This window comes from Habropoda laboriosa, unplaced genomic scaffold, assembly GCF_001263275.1.
Source record: "Habropoda laboriosa isolate 0110345459 unplaced genomic scaffold, ASM126327v1 scaffold57, whole genome shotgun sequence".
Classification (NCBI taxonomy): domain Eukaryota; kingdom Metazoa; phylum Arthropoda; class Insecta; order Hymenoptera; family Apidae; genus Habropoda; species Habropoda laboriosa.
The window spans coordinates 2,129,931-2,157,528 of record NW_017100229.1 but is presented as its reverse complement, the minus strand read 5'-3'; the positions used below and the strand labels follow the sequence as shown (position 1 = coordinate 2,157,528).

At 45.9% G+C, this 27,598-nt stretch overlaps 1 protein-coding gene across 1 annotated transcript in view; it reads right to left on the bottom strand.

The window, feature by feature from the left end:
* The window catches only part of LOC108571434 (transmembrane protein 132E), a 66,345-nt gene extending 39,315 nt beyond the window's left edge, over positions 1–27,030 (bottom strand). The window contains exon 1 of the mRNA XM_017933477.1: positions 26,855–27,030. Within this exon, the coding sequence (XP_017788966.1) occupies positions 26,855–26,951 (97 nt within the window). The 5' untranslated portion in view covers positions 26,952–27,030. The remainder of the gene's footprint in view (positions 1–26,854) is intronic.
* Between the last annotated feature and the right edge of the window lie 568 nt (positions 27,031–27,598).

The following is a 27,598-nucleotide window of genomic DNA, read 5'->3' as shown; positions in this document are numbered from 1 at the left end:
GTAAATTTAAGTAAATTAGGTTGAACTGCACAGAAAATGCACAGAACTGCACAAATAATTCATTTCACGATATTATAACAAGCAAACGTTGAATAAATTTTTCATTCCTATAAAAGGAATTATTTATCACGATAAATTTAGCTGTACTATGGTTATTTTTAATCTACGACCACAGGTCAACCTGATTTTTAATCCCTACGAAATTAATTTAACCACGAGTAAGTAACGAGAACGCTAAAACCTATGTTTCCATTGAAGAATATTGTAAAAACGTATAAATTGCTGTATGCAATGTTATAACAAATTGTCGGAAGTATAAATTTATAACAAAATTGTGAAAACTGATAAATTATACCGTGTTACGGTAACGGAAATCTCCCGCGGAAACTTCCCGCCTGACCTAACCGACGTTTTTGCTAATGACTTTGGGGAGAGGGTACCGCAGGTATATAAGGACCCGGCGATGTCCCGCGAAATCATTCACCCTTTATACTGGGCCCTAGACACTTCGCGGCGTATTTTGACCTGAAGGTTCTGAGATGTGAATAGAGTGGTCGGGGGCTACTAGCTAGCCTATGTCCACCCTGTACACACTCAGCCTTCTTGTAACACTTGTATACATTAGAATCAATTAGAATTTCTATTACTAATTATTAAACAAATTTTAACAATTACCGGCACTCGCTAGGCACGTAATATCAGACTTTAAATACCCGACTTCGAACTTCGGTTTAGTCATAATTCTATTAATGTTATAATAACGTATAATTTATTAATTTTCACAATTTTATTATTAATTTATACTTCCAAAAATTTGTTAAAACATTACATATTATTATTTATACATTTTTGCAAGTTTCTTTGACAAATAAGTACGTTTCAACGATCTTATTACTTTCTCGTTGTGAAATCAAGTTCGGAGGATTAAAAATCAGGTTGACCCTTGGTCGTAAATTTAAAATACCCATAGTGAAGGTGAAATTATTATTTTAAATAAATGTTTCTATACGAATTAAGAATCTATTCAACGTTTGTTTGTTGCAATACCATGAAATAAATTGTATTATATATTTTCTCAGTTTAGACTGAATTTAAAGTTCGTAAGGATTAGAAATCAGGTTGACCTGTGGTCGTAGATTAAAAATAGCCATAGTGAAGGTAAAATTATTACGTTAAATAATTGTTTTTATACGAATTAAATATTGATTCAACGTTTATTTGTTGCAATACCGTGAAATAAATTGTATTATATATTTTCTCAGTTTAGACTGAATTTAAAGTTCGTAAGGATTAGAAATCAGGTTGACCCTTGGTCGTAAATTTAAAATAGCCATAGTGAAGGTAAAATTATTACGTTAAATAATTGTTTTTATACGAATTAAATATTGATTCAACGTTTATTTGTTGCAATACCGTGAAATAAATTGTATTATATATTTTTTCTGTTTACACTAAATTTAAAGTTCTGTTTACATGTTATAACAATTAGAATGTAGACGTTTTGCCGTTTCACGGTTTTTCCTCTGTTAATTATGTGTTTATAAATCATTTCAAACTAAAGCAGCACCATGCCCACCCTTAATTAAACCGTCTCAGTAGTTTACCGTAATTAATAATCTATTTTCGGAATTTATACGAGAATTTTTGAATTTTAGTAAATACTAGAGTCAGTGCATCGCGTATTGAAATAATAGCTTATACAGATAATCTTTTGAAATTACTCTTAATTAGGGAAAATCTTGAATCTTGTATGGAAGATGAAGATTTTCAGGAAATATTTATTTTTCAACAATGAATTTTTGTTTTATCGATTAATAACGTACGAAATGATTTTTGGAAAATTTTCTTCGTTTGAACGTTCGTTTAAGGTTCGACTATGATTATCAAATCTCTCGAAACACCGTAGAATGTTCAATTTTAAAAGTAACTTCTTCAATTTTTGGATAATCTGGGTAACGTGTTAGTGTTGACGATACACTTTCGAGTATAGACGTTAAAGTTCATAGAGTGGTCGGGGGCTACTAGCTAGCCTATGTCCACCCTGTACACACTCAGCCTTCTTGTAACACTTGTATACATTAGAATCAATTAGAATTTCAATACAATAGACTGAATAACAATTCATTTTAACTAATACCTATTAGAAATTTTCCTTTTAAAACAAATATAAATCATTTTACCAATTACTGGTACTTGCTAGACATTTAATATCAGACTTTAAATATTCTCCTTTCGGTTCTTTTAAATACAATCAAATAATTTCTTCAATTATCGATACTGACTTGGAATACTCCGCTTCGAATAAAATATTTCGAAATTATTTTGAAGGTTTAGGGAAATAAACATTTGAATTTTAGTCATCGTTGTTCTTCAGACTTGTCGAATAGGATATTGAAATGACTTGTAATTTATTCAAAGCGATATATTATGAAATTAAATTAATCACTCAATAAGTATTAACATTAGATTGTTTCCTCGATATGGCCATGGTGGTCATCAGTGACTGGAGTGCCTCAAATGTTTACAATAATTACAATAGATGTTGTCAACTAAAAATTTTGAACGTCATAGCTAGCTAGACATTATTTTCAATTGAAAAAAAAAATTATAAAGCTTAATACTATAATCCTATGCTTAAAATGTACTTTCTTGTGGCCGCCTGACAGCAACCTGTAAATCTGGCGCGACCGTGAACGTGTTAATAAGTAAATGTTGTTCAATTTATATCGTGTTTGATACCATTTTCATCAGAAAAATCTCACCAACATGTTAAAAGAAATTCCAGATGAAAAAAAGTAAAATTAAAGAAATTATATTTTTCTATTATGATTTGTCGAGCCGTGAAATCTCGTAAAGGAAACCGACTGGTGTAGCGTTACACGCTTGACCGACTGCGAGCGAGATAACATGGGCGCAGCAATGACGCAGACCTAGGCGTAGGACCATCTATACTGTCACTTGCAGAATCCAAACTTACTGACTTTTGTAGAGAATTTACTGTACCCGGGAAACTTGGCTACAAACGTAACTTTTATTTGCCCTGGCGTTCATTACCTCGATTATCGCGGCATAAATTACCACCGGGCTTAACACACCGAGAACCACACACTAGCAATTCTTATCGCGCGATACGTCATTCCGTGCGGAAGTTGCGCGCTATAAATACGCGACGGAGGCAAAGAGTGCCGCGCAGCTCCAGACGGGTGAATATAAAAATACCTGATCGCGGAGAAGTGATTGATCGACGACGGTTCTTGAGACGAAATCGAGGCTCGCGGTGATTTCGAACAGAGAGAGAGAGAGAGAGATAAAAGAAAAAGGTTAAGTACCTTCCGATCAAAAAGTTCACGAGAAGATTGATAATTCGGCGGGGAGGGCCAAGATAGAGAGGAAGCATTAAGATAAATGGTGTGTGGTCGATGACGCGGTCTCGGTCGTGGTTCGTCGAGCGTAAAAATCAAAGAGACAGCTCTTTTTCCTCGGTACACGCGCGTGTAATTACCCACCGACTGATAGAGCACACGATGACACTCGAGCAGCTCTCACTCGACAACCAACCCGTAATACGTAGCAGCCTTCTTCCGTCGTCTACACGATGCATACATACATCGTTACGCGAGTACAGAGAGGTGTAAGCAGCGTATAGTCTCGATGAATATCCCTCGAGTAGCAACGCATAATGTACTTACATGTCCGCATAGTAGTTACGTGACCGGAGAACGAAAATAGACGCACCCGCCCGTTTTCCGTCACGCTAACTTATGCACGCAGTCGCGAGATAAGTCTCACGAGCACGTTTTCCCCGAGAACGGTAATTCCTTGACCGGAAATAAAGAAAACCCGATGGATAGAACCGATGGCTGGCCGCGGTTCAACAGCCTGGAACGCCGGTATTAATCGCTACACTTCTCATAATTCACAATTTCAACCTTTTTAATTGTGGTTTATTCGCGGCGCATGGTTAATCCTTGAGATACGTTATTTCACAGGGATTCGTCTTCTCTGAACCGAACGAAACTGTTTACGTGGGGGAATCATTCGCGGTTAAGGGATTAAACGGAGATCTAGCTTATTGTTACCGCGTAATAAGAAAAATTAGGGAAGTTGCATCGGCGTATTAACGCCTGGAAGAGTCAGAAGGCGAAGGACACTTCTTGGTAAAGTGGTAAAGATGAAACTCGAGCGAGCGTCACTGAAATTCAATTAAACTCCATGACTCAACTTCTTAATCGAAAGGGGCCAGTTTCCAGCGACGACTTTCGTGGAAATATTCGTGAAAAGAGAAATCTGCACTCTCGCACAGTCACGGTGTAATCTCGAATAGTTGAACGGTTCTTTTTTCCCCCGAACTATTACAAGTTACGAGGCGTATCGTGTGCGCCTGTGTTCTTAGGCGTGTTTCGCGTAAGCCGTTCTAACGTTTGTCTTCAAAGGCTTAAAGGACAGGGCGAGAGAGAAATTATGCAATAACTACGCCTGCTAGGAAATGCGGGCGGCGCTGGTAATTCTACTTGAACGTATAATGATACAAGAGGAGGGCGAGGCTCGTCAAAGTAAGCTGAGGGACTAAAAGGGACTTAACCCTCGAGTGCATAATTCATAACACATTAGAGACGGAGCAGAGCGATCTTGATGCGAGCATTAGGCGTCCCTTCCGTAATGTCGTCCAATTAAACCAGGACCAAGCAACAAGAGAAAATCTCCATCAACTGTACGCCCGATGAAATTGCAAATTGTAATTTCGTTATTGTTTTCAAACGAACCTATCCTCCGTTGCGCTTTCTTTGATCATCCTGTCTCGGTCGCGCGCGCGCGCGTCCGACGCGAATAACAAGATTACAGTTTTACATTGTGGAACATCGGTCGGTTTGAAGAAAGCTCTCGAGCTCTTCGAGGAAATTTCTCCCAGGTGTCCAGAGTTGAACCATTTCGCTTAACATCGGAAGGGATTCGTTTTAACTGGCCACGGAAAAGCGACGTCGAGAGAATTCTTTTTACCAGCATGGTGTGTCGCGAGAAATACGAAGGAAAATCTATCTCGATAAACGAATCAACGGTGGTCTGTGAGAAAAAGAAGGAGGAAGGAAAGGGACGGAGAGAAAGGATTTCAGTGGCATTATCCTTAGCAGTCGCATCCAGTTTGTGCTCGATAATTACGTGACATCTTCGAGGGATGAAGCAGAAGGTCAACAGGGGGGAATCAAGCGGAATTCTACGGTTCGGAGCACGATCAAGCGATTAGATCGCGCCTGCGACACAAAAGCTCGAGGAAGAGCCCAGAGACAGTTCAGCTCGAGACGGCGACGTCGCCGTCGCTGTCGCCGTCGTCGTCTTCTTTGCAGGGGAAAGAGAGCATGGTCGAATCGAGACGAGTCGGGTCGAGTATCGATTAGGTTGGTGTAGGTAGAGCGAGTCGAAGTCACCGAGATACCAAGAGAAAGAGGCAATGGAAGGTGGTGGCGGCAGTGGCGGCGGCTGCGCCGCCGCCGAGGATCGATCGTCCCCCCTCTGACCCAGCCGAAATAAATAAAACCGTAACGAATGCTCTCGTGACCGGTTTCCATCGGACCCCCTCGCCGTTTTTTTCCACGGTAAATCGCCCTTACTCGGTACAGTCATCCCTCGATCGTTGTTAGATAGGGAGCGAAGGGCAAATTTTGATTAACAAATCGGAGGGTCGATGGTAGATCTCCCCCCTCTTCCAAGTCCATTGTGTCTTCCCGCAGAAGATAACCATCGGAAATACAGTAGTCGTTCAGCGGGATCGTGTTTGACGTTGAAAGTCGCTTCGAATGACGGAAGCACTTGAAAATTTGAAAATTTCATCTTTCTACAAGTGAAATTCTTCGATGGTGACACTTTTCACGCGTGTTCGAGAAGAGAACGTAATCGACGTGGACAGGGGATAATTCGACGTAAACGGGTTGATTACGAAACGCACTTGATATCCCTGGAAAGTTGCGCGTGTACACTGGCAGTGTCTACAGGGGGATAATGACGAAGAGCGTGCAGGAGGAGGTGTCATCGATCAATTCTCTCGGCACATACCTGCACAGGCTGCGCGCGCGAAACGTAATAGACGATGCACAAACGAACAAAGAGAACGTTCGACGGACAGTAGACCAGCGATAATAACTTGGCCGCAGCTGAACCGTCGCAATTTCGAAGTTTAATTTCAAGAACCAATAAAGCCAGGAACGATAACAATAAGAGAGAAGAAAAGAGGTATAGAGGCTTTAAAACGTTTAAACGGGTCGAAGGGCAGAGGCGCTTCCACCACGTGGAAATAATGGATAAACTGAATGGTTTATTCCTCGTGAAATCGCCAACTGCGGTATTATTTCTTTCCCTCCCTTATTACTTTCCAGGGACCGTATACTCTGATATACGTAACGTATTCCCATCAACTGATACACGTCGATATCGATAAAACCAGCTGGATGGAAAAAAGAAAAAGAAGGAATACACATGATGCGTGCTACTTCCTAAAAATTCTCAACTTTGATCATTCCTTACGACTGATACGTAACTGTGACAAATTTCCATGTCACTGGTGTATACCTGCAGAGGGTGAGCCATATTTTCTCGAATTTCAAGGTCTGCCACGTACCTACACGAACCACGTTGCTTAGACTTCAACGGAAATATCCATTAATCTCTGGAGAGCATTTACCAGTAGTAGTAGTATTCCACTTTCCAAGATGCCAGCTTCTCTTGAATCCTACCTATCCGCAATTACCGTCATCATATCGCACCAACTATCTAATCTCGGCTGCTCCGTGAAGAATGCGGGTTGAACTTTCTCCAACGATACTACGGTGCATGGTTTATTGCAGAAACGACAGCAATACCCGCCGCTTGGAAACTATGATCGATCATCGGTTAGCAGCGGAACGGACAAGAGTGCGGTCGCAATGCCAGCTTATATACGGTCGAACGGCTGTTTTACGCTAAGGTTGGCACATCGACTTGGCAAAATGCAGGTTATTCAATCGTAGTGGCGGATCGATGCGATTTCGCGCCAGTTACGTACCATCCCTCTCTCTATCTCTATCTCGCTTAGTCCCTGTTTCGATTATTTTCGAACGGAAGCGAAATACGTAAGTCTAGGGCCGTCGACCTTTCAGCCATCCTCTCCGATAATCCGATAAACGGGCAGGAGAGTAGCCCGTTCGCGTAATTGCTCGATCAATTTTGTTGCAGTGGTGTGCGCGTGGCGGCGTGTAACGCAGTTACGCCCCGAGGAAATCGAGAAACGTTATTCGAACGAGCCAGACCGTTCGCCACGGACAGCTCGACGCCCGTTTCCTTTTGCCAATTTGAATACAGATCGACACGCAGCGACGTTATTAAGTCGATGCAGGAATTCCAAGCGTTCCTGGCTCCGGAAACGATCGAACCAAGTTTCACAGTCGGACAATGCCTGACATCGGTAAGAGGATTCCGGTAGGTGGATTGCGAGCGGAATTGCAAAAGGGACGAGGAAACCGCCGTGTCCTCGACGAGCAAGCCTGATTGATATACGCTCGTCGTACTCGTTGTCGTTGCTCGTGTAAATGTAAAAATATTAGCGGTAGATCTCGTGGTACCTACAGTCGAAAGTGGGAACACAATTTATTTTCGTTCGAGCGTTAATCACTGGCCTGACTGTGAGGTATTTTCATTACGAGCACACCGTGTCCCGCGTAAGTAGGATGTGGTAAACGTGATATTAGAGCGACGTGGACTTATGGTGCCGTTTGCCAAAGGTACTATTAAACAGCTATGAAAAAGAACAATGTTAAATCGTGATTGGTTACGGTATACCGTTTAACGACAGCTACGCGGAAACATCTATTGATAAAACGTATAAGAAAAATCGTATCTATCGTTAAACAAGTATATACTATTTTCCTGTGCACTTTTAATCCGCGTATACATCACGTTTCGCAGAAACACAACGGGGCCACGATATTTCGACGTTACGAAAACATATCGGCAGACAGGCGTGCGAATGAAATAGAATACACGCGCCTTTTTTCCACAAGGCGGGAGCTTTTGAAATATGGAAAAGTTATTTTCTCGTCGAGTCCGCCGCGCATAAGTTCGTAGAAAAGGCAGCGTGCGTTCGCAATTTTTCGTTATTTCGCTTTACGAGGCTGCTGCCGTTTCGTACGTGGAATGCGTGCCGCTGCACGCATTTATTCGGAACACACGCGACACACGTACACGCGGCTTTTACGAGCCGATCCATACCGAGTACCCGCCTGTTATCCGGGTTAACTGCGCCCCGAACGCAATTTATACTCATCGCGATGTACGCTCTGATCGCGCGCCCGTAACCCGCGGACATTCGCCGCTGATAGCGCGATTTCGACCTCGAATCTGGGAACCTGCTGCCTGTGCGGTTCGAAGAATACGCTCTGGTATACGGGCTAATCCGAAAATTGTACGATTAACCCTTTCTGCGCAGACCGTCGCGTAATTAGAATATTTCAATTATTTACCAATGCACCGCGGAGCGTTGAAACAATGTTATATCGCGGCGAGAGAAAGCAAACAGAGATGAGGTATAGTCGACGAAAGAAATATAGCTTTAACCTGTTCGAGGATATCGACAGGAACCTGAGAAGAACCCGGAAGCTCGGTGAGGATCGCACCAGGTATACCTTAGCTTTAATTTACGACCTCGCTATATTTCTTCCACCGATCGTACACATCGCTCGAGCTCGAAGAGTTAAGGATTATTATCGAGTAACGAAGCAGACTTCGATCTCTAGTTCAAGGTCTAATCAAACTTTTTCAACCAACGTACTACTTTACCTATTTCACCCAATTCCAGCTAGAGCAGCTTATTGCATTAGAAACAAACTTTCCCACTTAAAAACACCTTCTATATCGAAGTTCGGAGTAAACAGCGGGTTTTTTCTAACCCGACCGTAATTACGCGGGCAGTGAAACGCACGAGCATTCCCAAACTATCAGACAAGGAGTTTTTTTTAAAAACGCGCTATCCCAGGCAAAAAGCCGGAAGATATTTGGTCGACGGATAACTCCACTAATTGCTGCCGAAATTGCGTCTAATTGACGGGCAGACGCTTCATCAGCATTACCAGGAAACCCCTCCGGATAGCAGGTGGTCCTAAACTTGTCCTACGGTTTGTTTCATCGAGGGGGAAAGGAAACAGAGTCACGCACACAGCAGATGAAGAAGATGCTGACAGCGAGGCTGGTCTTCTTGTCAGTTAGCCGTCGCCTCGTGGAGAGGATTTCCTTCTGCTGGTTCAGCGAATCGTGCCTCCACGTCGCGTTACAACTCCCTCTTCTTCCTATGGTCCCGCGATCGTAAGTCACCTCCTCGCTCCCTCGATCTCTTTTGGGGTCGAGTACCCATCCTCGTCGATTCGTCGACGTTCCGTCATCACCTTTCTGCTAGCATAGTAAGGACCCCGCGGTCCGTGTCGTGGTGGTACACGCGACGAGGAGAATGTCCCGCCCACGATGTCGACGGGGCACCAAACACAATGGTCGTGCGAACTTGTCTTTGCATCTGACGTCTCAAGTTCATGCATCTAGTTCTCCATTTATATATGTAGGAATAAAGAACACGTGATGTAGATTGGAAAATTTCTTTTTGAAGATTGTTTCAGCCGCACCTTCTGCCGGTGAATTAATGGCCAACACCGGAAGCCCAGTTCTCCAAGGAAATCACCGCGCGAACGGAAGGAAGGGTTAAGTTATACACCGCGCAGCTAGTACAACGTAAATCTTTGCAACGCGTTCCCGTTCTCGGCCTGTATAATTGAACGCCGACGTGAAGAGCTGGGAAAACGGCGAAGGCGAGGCGAAATCTGCGAAAAGCGTCTCGAAGAACCCTCCCGGCGGATGTAAATTTCTTTTCTTTCTTTTTTTTCCCTTTTTGTCGTGAAAGTAAACCGATTAATGGAGGCAGAGCGGAGGTTGTTTTATACTCGTCATCGGTTAGCCTTCCTCTTTTCAGCCGCGGCTCCGCTCCGCGTGTAAAATCAATACCGGATTTGGAATTTATTCTCTCCAACACGAACGCAACAGATGCGAGCCAACAGTCGGAGGGAAAGAAGTATACCGCTTTAACGGAAACATTTTGTCCAATGCGGAAATACACGAAGAGACAAGTGCTGTACATGGTGTTTCTGGAATGACAGAACGAAGTTGGGAGACAGTATTCTATTCACATTCGGAATTGAGGAAAGAAGTTGCACGAACGTGGCGGAGGACTTCCGATTTTAACTTACAGTCACCCTTTATTCGGCGGATAAAAAGAGATCTCCCGGAGAATACTTTTTCAAGTTCTCTCGTTTCGAAAGTACCGTTAAAAATAGTCTTTTCTATCTACTTCTGGACGATGCGCGCGTTTCGTCTCGAAGCGTTTTAGGCGTTGAAAAATTGCCTCGCTATCCGAAAGTTTGTCGCGAACGCGAGTAGAAGACGAAGAAAACTTTTAGAATCGTGAATATCCATCCGTTCGTAAAGTACACACCTCTATATATACGAACGTGGTAATTCTTTTACTTTAACGAGGAGAGTTTCAACATACCCAGCGATTTTGTTTATCCACGGAAACATCTGCATTCACCGTTGGGGAAAATTACAAATGTAAAATTGATACACGTTACGGAGAGAACGTCAAAGAGGATTTAATGATATTTTTTTGCGAACTGGAGAATTTATTCGTAATACTCGTCGAATATCGGAGAATATTCAAGCGGTGTTGTAAGGTGCACGAATAGATCAGAGGAATATCCCGACACAGAGTGTCGGACGGCGGTCTAACGAGGCCTCGTTGAGGCTTGATTTAATTTTCAAGGTACGAAAGGCCTTTTGGTGAAAAGCTCGCAATCACCGGGTAATATCCAGACGACTCTTATAGAGGGTGGGCGGCCACGATGCCATGACGGACGTGACTGGCAAGACGGAAAATACGTCGAGAAGAGGTTTTGCCGCTGGAAGCGAAATAAAATATCCCCCCCTTGCTATTGTGCCACGAAATCCCAAAGGAGAGAGAGAGAGTAGAGAGGATGGGAGGGAAGAAAATAACGCGGAATCGTATCGCAATGACGGAGCGATAATGTAAGGAAATATGGGCACATTCGTAACAAAAGTTGCCGGTTCTTATCGTCTTCTGGCGAACGCCATTAACGTTTTCCTTAGTATCACCGGTATATAGATATAACTCGTAACGTAGCGGCTATTTTTGGAACGGCTATGCATCCCATTACTCGCGAAATTCTTGGCAAAGTAATTTAATGTCAGCAACTTGCGCTCCGGCGCAATCTTAATCAATTTCACAGCGCAACGGAGACACATTCTAACGAAAACACCCGACGCGACATGCTTGCTGCACTTGTCCCTGTGCAATTCACTGGATGCACTCTATCGACGTGCAATCGCGATGCTGCTGACCTCCCCTCGTCTCTCTCTAACGAGACGACGACGAGCGTAATTCATTTTCTCCCGGTTCTTCTATACTTGTAACGATTCTACTATATTTCACGCGTTTAAACGACGATACGTTTCATTTTTGCTCCGTGAATACGGCAGAAATCGATAATGGTAATATAAGTAGCATTTAACGGTTCAAATTAGATTTTACGAAGTGCTTTAAAAGCACGGGAAATTGCTAATTTTGCAATTTTTGGGAAATTGCTCCAGATCCTCTCGTTATTGTTAAATGCTTGGGAACCTTGACACGAAACGCGCGATTTAATATACACGGGCGTGGCATCCATCGTTGATACGTGTCTGGTGTCCAACCTGTTCCACGTATATCAACGCGCAAAACACGAATGCGAGGTGAGAGGTGACAAAGTCGCGGCGACGAATGAAAGACGGACAGGAAAAGAAAAAGAGAAAAAAAAGTGGCGCAAACTTGGAATCGTATCGCGCAGCTCTTTGTCGCGAGGGAACGTTCGCATCTCAAGAGCGTGGTGCATTTCTGCATTCGTGGCTCGTGGCACCGATCTAATATAAAAGACTAATGTAATATGTATTTCAATGTACGCGCATGCAACGAGCATAAGCAGCAACGGAGGCAGGTCTTAACGAGGTCTTGTCGAGGTCTGATTTAATTTTCAGGACGCGGAGGCATTCGACTGATAATGCTCGCTCCGTTGCTGACGAGAACTGCACAGCTGCTGCAACACGCTGCTTGTTTCGCCCCCGAACAGGGAAATAGTAAGAAGAGAGAGAGAGCGAGAGAAAGAAAGAAACAGGGTTGGGATTTGGAATGGTTATACCGATTAATCAGTCTAATTAGAACGGTATTGTTATTGCACGCACACGTCGTAATATCGATTAGGTTGAAATAACACGGCTGGCGAATTATTAAGCTGCTCGTTACAGAATACCTAATTATAATCGAACCCATCAAATTATCTCTGGTTATCGTTGGGCGAATTAATCCAGCATATTTCCTGCGCGGTATATTTCGAAACGGAACAAATTATCGATGTCAAAAGCCAGCGCGAATCATCATCGTAGTTATCATCTGGATTTATTAGACAAATCCAGGGCTACTTGCAGAATACTTTACCAGGTCTCTAAAGGCTCGTTACGTTATCCCAAGTCGCATCTAAATGCGTCTGCCCGGTTGCCGCACGGTTTGCATTCAAAGAGCAGATAGCAGAGCCAAGTCGGAACCGTGTTTACATCTGCCCTCTCTCGCGCAAACCGGCTAAGTGGACCAACCGAGTGACCAGTCCTAACGAGGCCTCGTTGCGGCTTGATCTAATTTTCCAGATGCGACGCCGGATTCGATGAAAAGCTTACGGTCAGCCGTCGTACGTTACGACGTCCTCTCCCGGGATCCCGGAAACTGTGGCTAAAGAAGGGTTAGAGTGGAAGGGTGGCTCGTGGGGTGGTCCTTTCTTGGAAAAGACCGGATCAGCGCAATTTAAGAGCCGCAGTCTACGCTCGTGCACAAACTTAATCCGTCCGATGCACGGAATGCGGAATGACGGTGAACTGTCCTCTATCCTGTATATCCATCTCGAGAAATGGAGTTTCTTCGCCGAAAGAGAAATAGAGAAAGAGTACATCCCTGCTGGAATACCGAGGCCAGACTTTACAGCCGGATATTTGTTTTTCCGGCCTGAATGCTGAACACTCCGGCGAATGAAGTATTCATAACGAAAGGGACGGGGACGAGCGTGTACCGCGGGGGAAAAAGAGGAGCGTTTCTTCTACCAGAAAGTTAATTGGACGGGGCTGAAAGACGCGAAGACGCCCTCTACCTGCTAGCTAGTGGGGCCACGATTAATTTTACCAAGATCCTGATGGCCTGCTGCTCGTCGAGTTTAAATTGAGAAACTCCGAGTTTTCGAAGAATCGATGCCCGGGCGAAATTTCCTTTCACCGTGAACTCCAAGTGAAATAACCCTCGAAATTATCCTCCTTATTTTTAATGGAAAAAGTACAGTAACGACGAGAGGTATCCGAAAGATGGAGGGGGAATGGATCCGGCATGTTACACATTTCCAATGATTTTTCGACAGCGAAAGGCAGTTAAATCCGCGGCTCGCTGCCGTCTGAATTATGAATCGAATGGAAACGAGAAAATAGACACGGACGAAAGCTGAAGAAAGGGACGAGGCGGAGAGGCTGCGGATCGTCGGGCTGATATTGGACAGATGTCGCGTTGAATGTGCAAATGTACGAATGAACGCGAAGCAGAAACTGGAACGGGAGAATCAAGAACGGTGACGACACACTGACACGTACTGCTCGTAATCTAACACACAGCCAAACCGGAGGACGTACTACACGTTCTTGACACGGTACTAATACCCGTGCACCGTTGTACAATTCCACGGAGATAGAGGAGGGAGGCTGTGCACCGAAGAAGCAATTACCAAAGCATTAAATGATGCGAATAATCGCGGAGAACCTTCTGTCGCGATTCCCTCCTCTACGTTCATCGGGGGCTTTTGCTACTGTACTCGAACGAAGAGAAGAAAGGAAGAGAAAGAGCGGAGAAAAGAACGACTTGACGACCCCCAGAGGTACTATAGTACCGCGCAGCTATCGTGAAATAATTGATTGTTCGCGGGGAACAAGCGAAGCAGCGAATAATAATTCTTCAGAGGCCATAACGTGTCATAAAGCTACAACGATTCGAATGAAACTAATTTAACTACCTGCACTCTGCCGTTTAAACTGTCCAAGGGAAATTCACATCGGTCTGTTTCTCTTTCGCGTTTCGATCGAATCCGAAAATACACGGGTAATGGTGCCACTGGGTAGAGAGAGAATTCATGCTTATTTCTACCACTCGATTTCACCGTTTCCATTCATTATCGATCCCCCCTCCTGCGCTTGAAGACCGCGAAATTAAAGCAGCCGCGGGGCGACTTCTGAATCTGCGCCCGATTCTACTCTGCCCTTCAATTATCGAATAACCGGAAACCTTGCTGATTCTGGCAACCTCTGCCTCCTTCTCTTTCTTCTTCCTTCCATCGCTCACCCCTTTCTTTCCTTCTCTTTATCCAGTTTATCTATGTTCCAACGTTTCTTCGTCGTTCCATGCACGTTCGCCTCGTTCTTCTTTCCCTTGTCTTCTCTTCCTCGACGTTCCACCGCCCTCGATTTCACCCACGGTCCGTATATATCCTCGTACTTACGTGTACATGGACGCACGTCTGACATGTACGCGATCGTGCACTAGATTCGCGGCTTCCGTGTTCCCAAGATTCTGTCTGTGTTTATACGGCTAAACGCGATCGGTGTAGGTGGGTATACGTATATATATATAAATTCACGCGGAAAACGCTAGCACAGAAGGGAGTGGAAAAGTTAAAAAGCGTTAGAATGCATCGAGTGGCGGAGAGGGAAATTGAAACCCGGCTCTTTTTAGTCGTGTTTCTTTCTTTTTTGTCCGCAGTATAGCCGCTCCTTCCAATTAATAAATTCTCCGGCTCGTCGATGAGGATATTAAGTATCGATTCGTATGCACAACCCTCTCTCTCTCTCTCTCTTTCTCTCGCCCTTCCTGTACTTCAACCACGCTATAGATTTTCTTCTGCATAGTTTAAAGAGCCGTGAGACCGTTAAAACGCAATAAAACTACGACGGCCGTGCTTTATTCCCGATCCGCATGGAGAAATTAACGGGCCGGGGCTTTTCCACCGGACCAAAACTTTCGACAGATCGTTGAACAGGAAACAACCGTGTTTCCAAAAACACAACTTCCGGCCAGAAGTCATTAACGCGACTCCCAGTCGAAGTTGCAAGGCACAGAGAATCCTCTCCACGGTTGTGTAACGCTCTCGGGGACTTTTCAACTCCATCCATAAATCGTTAGTCCGAAATTCTCCCGAGGATTTCATACGGCTTACTCGCGTAATTTCAACGAACCATAGTCCTCGGAATCCAGCCGAGAGGACCAATTGAATCATAGAGCAACAAAGAGGATTCTAAACTTGCCCATCGGCCTATTACGCCTGTTACGCAGAATACCTCGGGATTCGCGTAAAGAAAAATCATTTCCTTCCTCGTCAGTTCCCACTGTTAATCACTTTGCTTCGAGAATATCAAACTTTTTTCTTCTTCGAGAGAGAAAATTTTCATTCTTCGCTGCGGTACAACGGGGATACTTAGTCCCTTCGATGCTCACCGTGAGTCATTCCTCATATTTCTCGATCACATTCCTTATCGCAAACACATAATCTAGCCCCCCCCCCTCAGTCGCGCGAATAAAAAGGGCGGGATCGAGAGACCGCTGGAAACTCGTCGTTTACGAGCTCGATGTTTCCACTTTTCCCGCACGAAGCAGTTTCTAGCAGGGCGCATTATGCATTCCGCAACTTTGAAACGGTTCAACGTGCAACGACGCGGCTTTGCACGCTTTAACAAATAATACCCGGGCCGGTTACAGTTTCTGCAAACGTGTCCCACGCGATACGTTTGTCCCATGAAAATTTAATACCGTCTGACGTATTAAAGGAACAAGCTTCCGAGTTTTCCGCCCAACTATGATAACCCCCCCGCCCTTAGGCCGGGCGAAACGTTTTATCATACATCGAGTTTAACCTAAGTACTTCTCGAACTCGTAGTTCGAACCACGCTTTCCGATGAACCTTCGTGGCATATTAAAAAAGTTTCTCCCTTGGAATTCGAACGTAGGGAGCACTTTCAATCGGGCTACCCTTCCGATTCGATGTATCCTCTAATTAAAAAATTCCACGGAATATCAAACTTTCGGATCGTCGATCGACATGGTACACTTGAAGGGTTGCGTCTACCTAAAGGCTGAAAAAACGGGATGTACATTCGGGAATGTTTTTTTCTCGGGGGATTTATAAGTGGACATTCAATCGAACTGTTTTTTGTTTCTCTTTCTCTCCATGGAAGATACGTTTGTTAATTGGACGTTCTCGAATTTGTTATTCAATAAGAATCTAACAAATATATCTGAAACCACTTCGGTTAACCAATTCGAGGAACGAAACGTGGTCATTTCCATTCTTCCTCCGCGAGACGGTATGATAACAGCGCGATATCGCGTCGAATTAATAGCGCCCTCGAGAATTTCAATTTTCACCTTCTTCACACGTTCCCCGAATCGACTTTCCTCGAGTTCTCCTACTCGTGTTTCGCAAAACGACGTCGCGGAACATTTTACAATATAATCGCGTGATCATGAAGGATCTCTCACGAGAAAGCCTCGTATTCTGAGAACAGAGAGAGAGAGAGAGAGAGAGAGTAGAGGAAAAAAACGGAGTGGAAAGCAGGGTGAAAAGAGAGGAGAAGAGGTGGTCTGAGTGGACTGCCGTCGGCACTCGCGATGTTATAGTGGCACTCGCTTCCACCCCCGTTCGCGAGACCGACTGCAAGCCGGCGGTCTCGTCTCGAGTGTCCCACGGAACTTCGTCACAGACGACGACGACGACGACGACGACTATTCCCTGCTCACCCTCGCGCTCTCTTATCACTGCTGCCCGAGCTGCTACTTTGACCCAACCCGCGCTACTCTTCTTTCTTTGACGCGATCGCCTAATAAAACGTCTCAGGGGGAAGAATAATTCCGCAGGCTTGCGCCTCGTTTCCTCGCCTCCCTTTGTCTCATTGGGATTTTCAGCAATAACAATGGTAATACCAATTACCTCGAACAATTCGTCATAACGCGTACAAAGTGATAACTGTAAAAATATGCTAAGTTATACGATAAGATCATGTCGGAGAAAAGTAGAACATTGGAAGAGGACTTCTTGGGTATTACAACACCTGATCTATGTGATAATAAGAGTCGGGAAGAAAAGAGGAGAGAGAGTGGGAAAGGAAATTCTGTATAAAGTTTCTAGATCGTACTTATGATGGGGATTGGATAACGAGAGGTGAGATAAATTTATAAACGAAGTAGGAAGTATTTACATGCGAATTCGCAAGTCACTGTCGGTGAGGGGAATTCGATAAAGTCGAACACGCGTTCGCTAATCACGGCACACTCGGTGCACAAGTTCTATTTTCGACGCTCCATTTGCGCCGTCAGGCGATACCGTAATAGCGCGTTACAACATCTACACGCCGATCGCGTAGGAAGTATTCTTCCGTATTTTCATCGTAACTGACAGCGAGATGATCATTCGTTTCATCGCATCAGCAAACGCACGCGTAAGAGAAAGAGAGAGAGAGAGAGAGCGAGGCGGATACGCGTGAAGCAAGGAAAGAAAATGAAACAGGCGCAGCCTGTCCCACGTTACTTTACGTGTCATGTATAATATGTAAATAACGCTGTATACTAACTCTAGAACCGTCTTCCGGCTGTTCCCTTCTTACCGAGCACCGATCGATGTTCTACATAGCCGCTACAATATCCACGAGAGAAGAATACCGTGTCTGCCGCCTGTTTCGGCTTGACTAATGGCCCAGCGTGCGCGCACACGGTGAAAAACTAGCTTAAACTCGTATTTCTTTCTTTTGACTTATTACAGTCGCATCATCGGGAATGCTACCAGCGTGTCTCTGCCGTCGTTTCTTGGTACTTCTTTTTCAACCACGTTTCCCCGCTGAGCGAGTAACTCGAGGAGTCACTCTCGATATTCCCAGGCGATAGAAACTTCGGTACACAGGCACGAAAGCAAATTCCCCCGCGATGCGCGTCAACTTTCACCATTCGAATTACGCGGGTGTTCCATCGGGGGAAAAGCGGGGAATTATCGTGGATAATGCAATAATCGCTCGCGTAATTCATCGCGTTATTGTTCAACGGGGAAGTTAGTAGGCGGTTAGGCTGAAGAAACAGAGGCTGTACAGAGCCGCGAGCAACTTTGCACGGTGCTTGCAGTACTCGTGTCTCGCGACGCGAGTTACTCGCCAACTTCGAGGACACCGGTAACAAGGTAACGTACATGCTGTTCGCGTGTTCCAAGACGCGGCCCACTATGTTCCGTATTACCGCGGTAGCCTTACTGTACCCCGGCTAATTGAGTTACAGCTCTGCGTTCGTTGTTATTATTAATTAATATGGCCATTAATTAGGGGAGCGAGGCCGATCGAACTTTCGCCTGGGGTTTGTTCCACCTGAACCGGGACCCAGAGCAGGGACGTGTGAAGTGGAACAGACTGTTTCCGCTCTGCACGGGAGTATCGTGGGTGTGGGTGATCGAATACCGGTAACAACAAGTGAATCAATGATTGATGGCGATGATCGTGCGTAACACGTGCGTCTATTCTTCGCAAAAACAAAAAAGTACCCACAGGAATTTCAGTGTATACATACGTACATACGAGAGATACACCAACAACAATTACCACGTTAACTACAACATTCATTTATTAGATAGTTGCATTGGCCAATTTCGGTATCGCTGTGTATACAATTAAACGGAGATTAGAGTATTTATCGGTGAACCTGACCTACATTACACATCGCTATCTAACATTGTATCGTCGTTATCGATGTGTAATATAATGTGCTTGATAAATCCACTGCAGGTGCAGTAAGAAATCCAATAATAATAATAATATCGAAATATTGCTGAATTAATTCAACAAGATTTCCCATCGAACGAATTCATCCGAAGTAATTCAATGTAACAGAAGCGGGAAGAAAATTGAAGTTCTCCTGGAATTATACCCAGTTTAAAGATACTCCCCTGTGCGACAAGGCGATGGCGGTGTTAGGTTAATTCCGATAGGATGTCGGAACGTGGATAGCGGGCCGTTGTCTCGCGGCGGGAGTTAACGTCGAACTTCGTGGGCCACGTTAACGAGATAATATACACGCGGTGCACGTCTATGGAGCTGCAAGCCTGTAATTCGTATCACCGGTAAGCGCAGCGCAGCAGGTAACTCGGTTAGCAACCCGGTGTGTACAGGCAGGCGCGCGTGCAACCTCCCTGCAACACTCGAAACTGCGATCCGGTGTCGTTGACACCGCCAACACCGTAACACGAGATCAAACCGTGCGAATTTTCACCGAAAGAGGAGAGAACTTGCTACGAATCGACGAAATGTCCACTGTAAATTCAATTCCCCTCGCACGGACGCGTTCGACGTTTTCCAAGCTGACCACGACGGATCAAGCTTACGGACCCGTGTGCCGCGTCGCGTCGGCTAGATCGATGCAAAGCGACACAAGGGACCGGGGAATCACGACACCGTGACTGACGTGTCGTCCAACTTGGAATTTTCCCGCCCGTGAAAAGACGGAACGGAAAGGAGATCCAGTGGAACGTATCGGAGCGTGATCTATCTATACGGTAGGTTACGTTACCGCCAACACCCGATATCATCGGTGGATCTGGGACCGCAAACTGGAACGGTTAATCACGCTGCTTCAGCTCGAATTTAATATCACGTTCTACAGGATCCTTCAAATTGAGCGTTTGTTATCTCCGAGGTTGTTAGAGCAGCTGATACAATTTTTTTTACTTCAGACCTTCGGAATAAGAAAACAACGAAGGGAGATTTTTTTCTAACCGTGAAAATCTAACGATTCACATGTGGTTAGAGATCGTTTCAAGCATTCCGTTAATTTGGACACGTTTTCTTTTTATTTCTCCAAGATTTACGCTTCGTAAAGCCTTAACTGAAACACCCTGTATACCGTGGGCGAGAAAGCGTACACGGGGCGCAATCGAATGAAATGGTACGAATTGGTTGAAACGCGCGGACCGATAGGCGACGGAGTTGCCCATTAACGGTCGCGAAAAAGACATCGACGTCGCAAATCAGATTTGCATCGGCACGCACCGTTGAATCCGCGGATTGCACGTTGCATACATATATCGTCCCGGCTTTTGAAACGGTTCCGAGGCGACATGGACGAACGGAGGTGAAATTTCATGGGAAAATCTACCAGGCCAGAATTCCCGGATCAACGCCGCTCCTCTCCTGTCAGTCACGCCAAAATGACGCTGCCACGCGTACCAAACTTCCATTCGATGTACGGTACAAGCCTCACAAAGTGGGAAACTTACGAACGAGCACGTTTCAAGTAGTTCCACAAACTTAGTCGGTCTGATAACGTTCTAGGAAATTACCAGGTATCGATCTACGTGCAATCTACGATTTTTCTTAACATCTTTTTCTCTCCCCTTCGTCGGGAATGTAATCTGATCGACGTGAAGTTGTCGCAAGATATTTATCGAACTAGGATGAATTGAATTAAAAATAGTGGATTACACGATTAATAATTCACCCAACACATCCGGCAGCGAGCGGATTTAACGATAGAAGCGGATGTTTCAGACGTGCAAGCCAGTCTGCAGGTTAAATACAAGCCGATTGCGACGTCTGAAATCCAGGAGCAAAGCCGTCGCTAGCGATCGCAAACGGCAACCACAGGCTTAACTTGCACATCCGAGCCAACCCCTCCTGTTCACCTGCCAGCGATTCCGCCCGGTGGATTCCGACTGCGGAGAAACAGCGTGAAGGCTCGTTTGTTGGCCGAGGGAAATTTACGCGTTTGGCCTGTTCGTTTCTCGATAATAACCCGCGGTCGATCGCTGTCCCCGGCGACCCAGATTCATTTCGAGCTCTCTATGCAGTGGTGCGTGTACACGGGGTGAGTCAAGTGCGATCGATTCCAGCGCATAAGACGCTCTGAATCTTAAGTCCCTGGCCAAGAGAGTTGCATGCATCATTTCAATGGAACGAAAAAGAAAAGGAGGAAGCATGTGCCTAAGACCACCCTCCAGCGCTCGACCTATATTCATCTCGTTGATTCTTTGTCAGGCAAGAAGCATCGAAACGAATAGGATTTGTGGCGTGTCTCTTAGCGGATTCCCCTGGCTGCTAACGGAGAAAACTTCACGCTGAATGGATCTATTTTAACGCAGGCATGCTCTTAATTTCGATAGGTCGTCGTGCAGGCAAGTATTCTCTTTCTCTTCCTCCTTGTCGATCTGGCACAGATATGATCACCTGAAATACATATGTAGGTATCCCGTATCCACAACGACGATTGCCTTTTGCGGCCAATCGATTCATTTTCAAATCTGTCACACTGTGCCGGTTAAGTCTCGCGATAAAAATATCGAAAATCGACTGTTCTTCGATTCAAACCAAACCCTACTTTATAACCATTAAAATCAACCGAATTCTCTATGGTAGTTTCCACCAATTTTCACCTAGATAATAAACAAGCAACTTTTTAGAAAACTGTGTCTCAAAAATACCACACAGTTCCCTTTCTAATCTAGAATGGAAATGACGTGGAGTAAAAAATCGCTTCGTGCCAGGCGCGAAATTAAACTGATTCCACGAGAACCGAGCAATGGAGCGATTTCTTGTATTACCGTGCGAACTACCCCCATTCGACTATGGCGTATATAGAGAATATATATATATATATAGAGAGAGAGAGAGAAACAAGGATGGTGTGAGTGGTGCAAGTGGGTTGCAGGGCTTAGAGGTTTCCCGGAGGTTGACGGGTGGTCGAGAGGGTTCGTGGGTGGCGAAACTGCGCCGTACCTCCGCGCCGCGAGAATTTTGTGAGGAAGTACGTGCTCTTCAGCGCGGACAAAAGTATTGCCGGTGCAATTTCACAGCCGTCGCATCACAGGCACGGGGAGATGCATTCTTTCGTCTGGAGAACCGCGATGCTGCGTCGACCACGTTCCTATTCCTTGCACCTCTTAAGATCGTGCTCTGTGCTTTATCAGAAACGCGTGAAACGACCAGAGAGAAGAGATTGGAAAGCCACACTTTTGTACCGCCGTTGCTCTTAGCAGTACCTACATCGTACCGTAAGTGTATTAAATAAAAATCAGCTTTAACTTCCTCTACGAAGAGTTTCCCTTAATCCGACGAAATATTTCTGAAAGCGATCTTCGCGTTTATTTCATCGAGTGAACTCTTTTCCAATCGCTACGATCAGATAGAGTCACCGTCGAAAACGATTCCATCGATTCGCGGTGCTTTTCAATCTTCGCAAAGACAGATAGGACAGGCTGCAGCGATACGAAATTCATTGGACGCGAATCGTCACGTCGAATGCGAAAATGTCAAGCTCGAATTGGGGCTCGTTACGTCCCTCCGGAGGCGCGTTTAATCATCGTGCGACGACCATAAACTTCGCGAGGACGGGATCGCGTGCGCTGGATCACGAAACGGAAAAGTAAGCCCGCGGGGTATCTCCCGCGTGCCGGTCGCACGCGACACGAGAAAATGGAAATCGATAAGTAAACACCGAGGCACACACACTCTGCGGAAGTTAATTCGATTAGACGAAGAGCGGATACTAGGATCGAAACGTGTTTCAGATCCTCGGATAACAAGCCGAGGGAATGCATACGAAACGGCGGGGCTTTGTGCAACGCTTGTTCTCACCGATGACCGTGCGAAATCTGCGACACGGTGAACGAAACGTTTATACGACAAGCAACTGTGCTAAGGGAAAAGAAGGTATTCCGGCCATTCGATACGCGGCAGCGTTCAGCTCGAATCGGATATGGGTATCTCGTGGCCAGAGAGCAGAGATCGATTTCAAATAAAGCGGAAAAGACGCAGAGAGAGTCGCTATTATATTTGACTTTCGGCTTTCCTCCTACGTTCACCCAGGTATCCTCGATTTCACCGAGCCTTCTCTCGCCGTTCTGAAGGGCTTGCTCGAGCAAAGCCTTGGCTCAGGTATGTATGTACGATCGTGTCCGAGACGATGCCCCTTCGCCGATTTCTCACGACACGACACCGCACGCCGCAACAGAGCATCTCCTTAAGCCCGCGGATAAAGTATATGGAATACACAAGTGTCTTTTCTTCGAAGAAAGATAAAAAAGAAATCGCTTCTTATTCCACGAATAGAAATCGTAAGGCAATACTTCCTATCTCTAAACGCTATCGCTGATAATCGAGTCACACCCTTCAAGGCTGTATCCCTATCGAGTATCACGTGTATTCCAAGGATATCGCGAGAGACGAAGAGGAAATTCCAAGCGCAGCTGTCCATGCGTTATCGTAGTGGGTGGACTTCTTCGCGTACAGATGCCACAGGGCAGCTAAAGAATAAAAAGCCGGGAGGACAAAGCAAGGTATCGCGGGGAACACCTGCTCCTCGTCGCGTTCTATGTCTCTCGACAGGGTTTCCGCGTTGCTCGCCAGAACCCTTGGCTTTGCCTTACCTACCCATCTACCTACCTACCTAACGCACCCCTCTCCCTTCCCTTTTGCCTCTTTCGAGTTCGTTACAACGGTCGATGTAGCTGGCACCAGAGACCCCGTAAAATCATTCGACTTCGTTGCCAAGACGACGTTGCCAGCGTGTATCGCGAAATCTTCGGAGGAACCGACCCTGACCACGAACGCACGGTCGATCGAGCTTTTCCCCCGTGTTTCCTTTTCTTTTTTACGTATAGGTACACCATAACGTAGCAGATTTTCCTGGCAGTTTTCTTTCGAGGATTTAGGGTAGCGACGAAAACTTTCCAACGAGAATACGAGGGAGCAGAACCTCCCTTAAAAATAGGGTGGAAGATCGTTCCGCCTTGGCTAGAGATAATTATTTATCACACGGACCGGTATAAAGTTTGACGATATTATCACGAAGCGGGGACGTTAGAAGACACAAGGATGACGCCATCGTAAACTAGAGTTTGGAAGTGAAAGGCGACGTTGACGCAACGTGAACGAGTTAGAACGGGCAACAAAGATAACAGATTAGCAGGGGATCCTCGAAGAAGGACATTGTTCATTCATCCGAAGGAGCAACGATAGCGAAATAAGAGCGTGTCTTGCGTGCACCTGCACCGTGAGAAGGTAGATCTTTGTTAAAGTTTAAGTAAGGAAGACTCGCGCGAATTTTATTTGACACCTGATGAATGTGCCCGTGCCACGAAAAGGTAATGAGAATTCCTAGATCGTGCACGAGTCAAGTATGAAGTATTGCCTGTACGGATAATGAAAGAGAAAGAGTGGTGAAAGGACGGGTGGTGGTGGTGAGGTGGAGAGCAGACCAGTGGAGAACCGCTAGTTACAGCCACCCTGGAAACGAAGCTTTTTGAGGGAGGCAAATAGCTGGTAGAACTTTCGAAACTTCTACCGATGAAACGCGAAACTTTACGCGCGACGATCGAATAAGGAAATCACCAGGGGTCTAAGGAATATTTTTCCCCGGTAGAGTAATTCACGATGATGCTTTCGCCTCGATATTAACTTAAAGTAACTTAATCTTAAGTTGAACGGAAAGTAAAGATGAATTTACGTAGTACATAGTACGTTTGAATGCGTAACAATAGTATCCATTTGGTAGGAAAAGGGAGTAAAGCAATTTGTATTACGAAACCGCGGGTTCTCGAAATGGATACCGACAGCGAAGATAAACACACCGAATACGTATACAAAGGCACGTGAATAAACGTGAATAAAATGCATCAAATAATAGTTCCGTTGAGCGATGAATAATGCATGATACAATCCTGAGGAACGACGGAAGACCGAAGCTCGAATAGAACGACACGGAGAAACGCGCGGCGCGGTTGCAACGGTAATTGATTCGTTACGAGTGTACTAACTCTGTGAACGTTCGATGAATGGAAACTAATATCTCTGCGAAACAAAACGAAACAGAAGCTTATCATCGTTTAAGAGCCTCGGCGATTGATGCGGCCATTGGGCAGGCAGCGGAAAAGAACGCGATATTTCCTAGTGGCGCTCGCGTGTAAGTGTAACTAGCACGCGCTACCGAGATCAACGAGCCTGCTTATACGCTCTGTTCGTATTTCAAGTGTTGAAAATGAACTTGAACGGCACTTTAACGTTCAAGTAGAATCGCATTTCTGCCCTGGCGATGAGCTCAGCCTCCTCGTCCTCCCACGTTATACAGACCAAGGGTGAAAGCGTGCATTTCAGAGATCATCACTCGACGAAGCTTCTCCGCGAGAGCTTCAGTCGGTCTGATTCCCAAAAGAGACGTCATTCACCGCGGCACGACACCGAAAACTTCGTTTCCATCGCAGACCCACCCGCTCTCTTTCTGCTCCTCCTCCCCTGATGAAATAAACCGCGAAAAAGCGAAATACATTTTTCGTTTGCGCCTATTGAAAATCTACCATCTTTCTTCCTTCGTTTTTTTTTTTTTTCTCCAACCAGCCGGTTTTCCCGGAATATTCCCGTATTTAACCGAGACTTCCGGCGCAGCATGTTGCCCCTTTTTTCCACGAGATTCTCTAAATCAGACGCCGTGGCGCTATCAAAGGCACGACTGCTTTTAGCGGTCTGGCGAACGCAGAAAAGGAGCGTTGCGTCGCTTCCATTTACGGAGAGACCGAGAATCTCCATGGGGAGAGAAAGCTGCACACGCGATGGACGACGCTCGCGTTCGATCGTTTTCGGAATCGAGCTAAGGGAGATAGAAAAGAGAATTGCGATCGATGGAAGAGCAATTACAGGAGCGGCGCGACGCTAGAAGGTAAAGTCTGGTACGGTTGGAGTACGTGACCGGCGGTTTTACGACGTTCACGATCGTAAATGAGATTCGAGTGAGCAGAGTCGCCGATAGTTACCCCCGTTTCCGTCGATCCTCTCGCACGAGTGCGCCGACGGGCACCGACCAAGGAAATAGACGAGGGTATACATACCCGGGGTGTGCTTCTGACTGCACCAACCGGAGATACGACTGGAAAGGACAGACAGGATTACGAGTAAAACCGGCTGCGGGAAAGAAAGAGTCAGAGTAGCAGGAAGACGAAGAGGAGGATAAGAGAGAGGGGAGAATTCGCTTGAATGCGTTGAAACGGAAGGTTGTATGTACATGGCAGACAGACTGATAGATCGACGGACGGGACGAGTCGAGAGACAAGAAAGGAAGGACAAAAGAGGACTTCCTCGAGCCCCATTAGCTCATCGCTAAGAATTTCAGGCATCTGGCGCAATACTATACCGTGGCGCCTACCTCCCCACGAGGTCCCCCGCGGTACCAAATAAAAACAAACTTCTATCGAATAATCGAGAGGAACGAGAGATGAATCGAACGAGTGTTTTCGATACGCGTACCGGTTTCTCCGACAATATTTTCTCACCACACGCTCCATTCCGAGAACTTACCAAGGGACTGACTCTGTTGCATCTATGTAAGAGCCTTGAAACGCTCCAAAAACGGAATCTACGTGGTAGAACACCGGTTAAGAAGGAAAGGATTCTCTCCCTCTCTCTGCCGATCTCCTGAATGAATCGAGCCTCAACCATGGCACAGATACGACGCACTTACTCAGCGTGCCGCACGTGCCTGTTGTGCATACGTAATGCGTATTGACACGTCGAGTGACAGCACGCGGACCAAAGTCACGCTGCGAGCCTCTCGTCGAATCGATACACACACTCACGCACACCGACCGACCAGGGCTAACACCATACTCGATTTCTTACTTTACAAGAACAGGAATGAAAACAGATTACTCACCGGCAATGGCGACGAACAGGAAGAATATCCACGTATCCATGAGTAAGCCGGCAAGGCGTAGCTGGTAACTGTTGGCTGCAAACGCAAGCTTGTCCATCACGCTCCAGGATGCATAGTTGAATGTCGTTTGCCAGGTCACTCGATCCGATTCACCGTGCTATCGTTGCACGCAGTTCACCCACTGTCCGCGTACGTACACACTAACCGGGAGGAGAGTCGGTGAGAAGCGGTACACGGGACCGCGGTGGTCTGAGCAGCGCGGAACGTGTCCTGACACTGTCCTTCGGCTTCCTACGAGTCTCCCACGGAGCAGGCTCGCATCGTTCGAGCGTTTTCGCGTTCGAGCAGCAGCAGCAACAGCAGCAGCAGCCGGAAAGCTGCCAGACGGACAAGCAACGGTTGCTCTCACAGAGAGTCGCGTACGATGGTTTTCACGATGAAAGAGGGGAAGAAGACGGGACGCGAGATGCGATCCGCGCGGCACGCGTGTCCTCCTTGATCGTGCGTAGTGTGTGCTACTAGAACGATGTGTGCGTGCGTGTATGTGTCATCCGCGTCCGTTCGCGAGCAGTCGGCGAGAATAGATCGGCCGGTGCTCCGCCTGGCGTCCCTTCCGGACGACGCTCGGGCACGAGCCTCCTTCTCAAGCGTGGATCCACGCGTCGTACCGACGTAAGAGAAGAGAGAGACACACGGAATCTGTGTGGCGGAGAGTCGCCGCTTCCGAGTGACGGCGTGCAGCAC